The 6,398-nt window shown below is 29.0% G+C and overlaps 1 protein-coding gene across 1 annotated transcript; it reads left to right on the top strand.

Moving 5' to 3' along the window:
* The first annotated feature begins 3,739 nt into the window (after positions 1-3,739).
* On the top strand, positions 3,740-5,269 carry LOC101266630 (transcription termination factor MTERF6, chloroplastic/mitochondrial). Its single transcript, XM_004237820.5, has one exon. The coding sequence runs from the start codon at positions 4,066-4,068 to the stop codon at positions 5,170-5,172; it is 1,107 nt and encodes a 368-aa protein (XP_004237868.1). The 5' UTR covers positions 3,740-4,065; the 3' UTR covers positions 5,173-5,269.
* Positions 5,270-6,398: the final 1,129 nt, after the last annotated feature.

Raw genomic sequence — 6,398 nt, 5'->3', positions numbered from 1 at the left:
TTAGATGTTCTTTTTTTTGTTTTTAACCATTTGTTAGATTATTTTTGCTACTAAGTTATTATTTTCTCTGTTCCAAATTATTTTTCCACTTTTAAATTGATACACTTATTAAAAGAATAATTATTAAGATAGTAAATTTATCATTAAGTTAATGAATAAAAATTTAATTGAGGATATAATAGGTAAAAAAAATTATTCTTTCTTGATTTGTCAAAATGAATAAATAATTGAAAACAAGTATAAAAGGAAAAGTGGACAAGTAATTAGAAACAATAAAAATCTCATATATGATAAACCCCAACACAAAAATAGGAATTAAAATATAACACTATAAATTCTAATAAAATTGGGACAAAACCCAACTAAATAAATTAAACCGACTAGGTAAAAAATAGGACAACTTTCACATATAGCAAATAAGAAATTTATATTTGTATGCTATAAAAAAATTTGCATAATACATATGTATATATAAATACATATATATTGTATATAATTATGTAATCAATATACATATATAATTCACCTCTCTCGCCTTTCTTTCAGTCTTGCTCGCCTCCCTCCCGCTTATAACATTCTTAAAAACTTGTTCCAAAAAGAAAGACGAAGTGTGTGTATTAAATTTGGGTCGCTTGTGTTTAATTGGATTTAGGTCATAGTAATGTAGTATTGGTCGGGCAGGTTGGAAAAGAATTACTGAGTTGGGGATTTATTTCATCCAATAGGTAGACGCCATGTAATAAGGAGTATTAATAATAATTATTTTGAAAAATCTGCTAAGTTTTATGGGTGAAAATAGGCTAAAAAAGTGGATTGAAGAATATTTTTAGCCCAATTAATGGTACTTTCTTCGTTCGATATTGTTTGTCATGATTTCTATTTTTATAGTTAAACTATAAAATTTTTTCATCATATTAATATGCAAAAAATTGAAATTTATAGTAATTTTCATATAGTTTTTGAAATTTTTTTTTTTTTTTAGAATATCGAATTAATGTAATCTAATTTACCTTTAAAAATTAATCCATTTAACTTTTAATAAGCGCAACATGACAGAGAATATATTAACATGACAGAGAATACATTTTAACTTTTTCAAATAGTCTAAATATATTTTTAACCCCTTTTTTCGTGAATTCTAATAAAACTTTTTATACCTAATATATTAAATTATTAATTGCAATAACTTTTACAATTAAGTTTTTTTCTTAGAAAAAAAATGGTCTATTAAAGAGGCATCAGCCCAAATTTATTTTATTTTATTTACTCCAATTAACAACCGTTTTTTTTATCCTTAATGGAGTATGGGAAAAAAAATATACTAGCTACTCCCTTTGTCTCATTTTATATGTCATCTCTATTTATAAATAGTTGATTTATAATATTTATCATTTCATAAAATTAATGTATAAATTAATATATTGTTCTTTTTTTTATCCTTGTGAATTATTAGCATTGTATGTCACATACATTTGACTGACTTAGAAAAGTTAAGTGAATGATTCATGTTCATTGGTTAAATTAATTAATCAAGATAAATTAATTCATATTCATTAATTGAAAACTTGAGTTTCAATTTTTTTTATGAAGATAGAAGGGTAAAGTTACATTATTTTTAATACAAATACAAAATAAAAATATGACATATAAAATAAGACGAAAAATTTCTATTTAACGTGAAAAGAAGAAGGTTACGACAAACTTCCACTTCCAATTTGTTCATCCAATTATTGCATATTGTACTTACAATATCGTGCTCTTTTGCTATCCAACTATTTAAGGAAGTAATATACTTCCTCCGTTCTATTTTATGTCGCATCATTTTTATTTTAGTAAGTTTAAAAAGAATGTTATATTTTTTTATATGGTAATTATTTAAAGGTACAATTTTTCTTTTACCTTTATTGGTCCTTCTTAATCTTAAATATAGTACTCAATACTCCCACTTCTGAAATTGTTTGTCATGTTATGTTTATCGAAAGTTAATTTGTCTAATTTTTAAAGGTAAATTAGATCACATTAATTTGATATTTTAAACAAAAAAAAGATATTCTAAAACTGTATGAAAAGTACTATAAATTATAATTTTTTACATATTAATATGATGAAAAAAACATCTTAAAATGTTAGTCAATGTTTTTATAGTTTGACTCTAAAAATATAAATCACGACAAACAATGCTGGACGGAGAGAGTACAGTTATGAGGAGTGAGAAAAGTGAGTCTACTTTTTAAAGGACAATTTAATAAACATTTCAAAATCTTCATTATTTCTTAAACTCCGCAGTCGATCAAATCTTGTCACATAAAATGAGATGGAGAAAATATTATTTTTAATTAATATAATTAAATTCACTTTTTCATTTAAACCTAATTTGAGCAATTGAATGCTCTCATTTGTAAAAACATAATTTAAATTGAAGTGATTTTTAGGTTTAGTAAACATAATTTTTTTTATTTATAGGGATAATGCCCAAGTACCCCCTCAATCTATGCCCGAAATCTCAGAGACACACTTATACTATACTAAGGTCCTATTACCCCCCTGAACTTATTTTATTAATAATTTTTTACCCCTTTTTAGCCTACGTGGCACTATCTTGTGGGCCCAACTATGGTTGACTTTTTTTTCAAACTAGTGTCACGTAAGCTAAAAAGGGTAGAAAATTACTTATAAAATAAGTTCAGGGGGGTAATAGGACCTTAGTATAGTATAAGTGTGTCTCTGGAATTTCGGGCATAGGTTGAGGGGGTACTTGTGCATTTTTCCTTATTTATATACTATAGCTTGTATAATTGCGTTTCATAGCAAACTTTATGTTTGCTTTGGAACATCAGATTTGTATGAATCTGACAACCTTTTATTTGAATGGCTAGCAATCTCTCATTTGTATAAATCGCTGACAGCCTCTTAATTCAGTTGATATATGTAACTACTATGTATATGTATCAATATTTGTGTTATATATGTGTGCATTAAATTTGAATTTATATCCAATTGAATTGTAATAAATATTTGTAGATCAAATCTCTTTCTCTCTTTTGTTTTACACAACATAAATTATACGTTGTAATTTGTATAATTTGTGTTTGAATAAAGTAAGAAAATGCATAAGAGATCTGGTACGGGAAGATCTGTATTTGTATAATTATAAATGTATAGGACGAACATATATATTTGTATATACAGTTTCTCTCGCTTTGTACAAGCACAATTTACATTTGTGTTTGTATAAAGTGAGAGAGGCGAGAGAAAGAGTGGCGAGCAAGATTCGATGGAGAGAAAGATGAATGACAACTGTTTGACACGACTTACTATTAAATGAAACCATGGTTATAACATTTAATTTGAATCAATAATTTATTTTTTTATACAATTTTTCTTTAAATTATACTCCCTTTGTCTAATAACAGTTGTCCATTCTATTATTTTGAGATGTCGAACAATACTTCTCTATTTTATGAAATTAATGAATAATTTTACTTTTAATTCCTAATTTACTCAAATCATTAATTATAATCTCCTATTATTCTTTTCAAGACATTATAATTATTATATTTGAAAGTGATATAGAAAAATTATCCTCCTATTTAGTTTTTTTTTTTTTAAAAGGATGCAAAATTAACAGTAGACAAATACTATTGGATAAAGAGAGTAGTACTTTTCACTATGATTTTCTCTGATATCATAAATATAATTTTGTAAATAATGTAATTTATCTTTACAGAGTATCAAACTTCATTCAAAGAAAAACTAAAATGAAAGGTTTTTCAAACATTCAAAACGTGTTTAACATTGTTGTTAAAAATAATTTATTTTAAAAAAAACTATTTAGAAAAGTACTTTTAAATAAAAGCAATTTTGTGTTTTGACAATTTTAAGGTTGGACAAATTTGTGCTTTCCTCCTGTTTAATCCAATTAAAAAACACTTTTACTAATTTGATAAATACTTAATTTTTAATTAAAAATATTTTTTAAATCTAAATAAGTGTTTCTAAATTTGGTTAATATGGAATTAACCATAAACCCTTGAAGGTGTTGCCCAGTTTTGGGTTTCTGCAAGGATGCTTGTCAAAGCTCGAGCTGTGTTATTCAACTTTGTGGGTAATGGGTTTCTCTTTCGATACTCAACGGCTGTGGCAACTGTGCCGACCGATTTCACAGAGAAGTACTTCATCAACTCACTCGGATTCTCTAAACAAGAAGCTATTTCTGCATCCGCAAAGGTAACCCGCACTAATTCCTCCAAGAATCCAGCTTTATGCGTCAATTTCTTGAAACAAACAGGTTTTAACGACACCCAAATCAAAATCTTGGTTTTCAAGTTCCCAGACTTGCTATTCTATGATGTTGAAAAAACCCTTAAACCCAAATTACATTGTCTTTCTGAAATAGGGTTATCTGGTCCCGAGTTAGTCAAAGTCCTTTTCAGGGATTGGGCTTTTTTTCAGAGAGGATTAAATAACAGTATAAAACCCCTTTTAAGTTCACTTAAGAAGGTATTGGATAGTGATGAAAATGTGGTTAGGGTTATAAAGAGATGTTCTTGGTTGATTAGTTACTATAAAGGTGGAACTATGGAAGCCAATCTGAATTTGTTGAGATCTTTTGGCTGTTCAAATGATAAGATCAAGCATATTGTGCTTAGAAATCCCAGCATTCTTAAACATAGTACTAAGAAGCTTGAGGAATTGTTGCATAGGGTGGAAAAGGAAGTTGGTGTTTCTCCCGACTCAGCAGTGTTTCTCCACATCGTTAGTGTGCTTGCTAACTTGAGTCAAGAGAAAGTAGACACTAAAGTTGGAGTCTTCAAGAGTTTTGGGTGGTCTGACACCAATATTCTCACCATGTTGCAAAAGCTACCTTACTGTGTAGCCCTATCAGAGGCACGAATTCAGACTGCATTGACATTTTTGATGAAGGAAGTCCGTTTCAAGTCTATTTACATAGCTTCTCGCCCTTCGCTTTTAACGTACAGTTTGGAGAAGAGACTAATGCCCAGGTATGAAATCTGGAAATTTGTCAATGAAAAGAATCTCATAAAGAGTAGGCAGGAGTTTTACACAGTTATGACATGGCCTGAATCAAAGTTTTTGGACAAGTATGTGCTGCCGGTCAAAGCTGAACTGCCCAACTTGTATAATTTGTACCTCAAGAGGATAGGAAAATAGATACTATTTAATCTTATTATTTCTTTTGATGGACGTCAGGGTAATCTTTGTTATCAGCAAGGCAAAGTGAATTTATTTGATCAGATTACCTTTCAAATCTGCATTACTGTTAGTTCACTTGTTGCTAGTTAATAGTTATCCGCTTTTTGGTGCTAGTGGTAAGTAGATTAAGAAAGAAGACGGCTATATTTTTTAAGTTCAGTTGGTGCTTTTGGCAAGTACAAATGACACAGTTGTTTTCTCTTTTCCTGTTGTATGCATCTTAAAGGATTCAGCAGTGACATCTCAATAGAGAGAATAAAGTCAACTGCTTTTGTAGTTTCTTCCTTGTTTATGTGCTATAGTTGCTAGTTGCTAGCAGTTTACCTCTTGCTCATTTGACCGTAGCTAGGATGCCATATGGAAAAATATTGACTTCAAGTAAGTGAAATGTTGTCCTGGTTTTGTTAAGATTATATATGAGAAACTATACCACATCAAACTAAGCCCTAATCCCAAACAAGTTGAGATTTTTTAGGTTCAGTTGGTGCTTTTGGCAAGTACAAATGACACAGTTGTTTTCTCTTTTCTTGTTGTATGCCTCTTAAAGGATTCAGCAGTGACATATCAATAGAGAGAATAAAGTCAACTGCTTTTGTAGTTCTCTTCCTTGTTTATGTGCTATAGTTGCTAGTTGCTACCAGTTTACCTTTTGCTCATTTGACAGTAGCTAGGATGCTATATGGAAAAATATTGACTTTAAGTGAATTGTTGTCCTGGTTTTGTTAAGATTATATATGAGAAACTATACAGCAACAACTAAGCCTTAATCCCAAACAAGTTGACATCGGCTACATGAATCTTCAATGACCATGTTTCTCCATTTAGGCTCCACTCATGTCATCATCTTGCCAAAAAAAATAAAGGTGAATTAAGTTTAACATATATAAACAGTAATTATAATAATAATAATAACAAATATTAAAATTTCTCTATGTTTAATTGGTATATAAATACATGATAACGTGAAAATACTCTGAAAGACAATATATTCATAGGTTCTATGTACTTCAATTTGGAACAAGTAAAGAAGAATACTTTCCTCCTCTTTGTCTTCGAAAGAAAATGATTAATTGAGCTAGAGCTTGTTCATCCTTTAATTTTGGTCTCTAGTCTGGAAAAAAGTGGAGCCTCAGATGCAAGTCTTGACTGTTCTGTGGTTAATAGAGTGTAAGTTCATTGAGATT

The sequence above is a fragment of the Solanum lycopersicum genome, chromosome 4, assembly GCF_036512215.1.
Source record: "Solanum lycopersicum chromosome 4, SLM_r2.1".
NCBI classification, from domain to species: Eukaryota; Viridiplantae; Streptophyta; class Magnoliopsida; order Solanales; family Solanaceae; genus Solanum; species Solanum lycopersicum.
The sequence above is the reverse complement of the archived record's forward strand: the minus strand, read 5'-3'. Positions and strand labels throughout refer to the sequence as shown.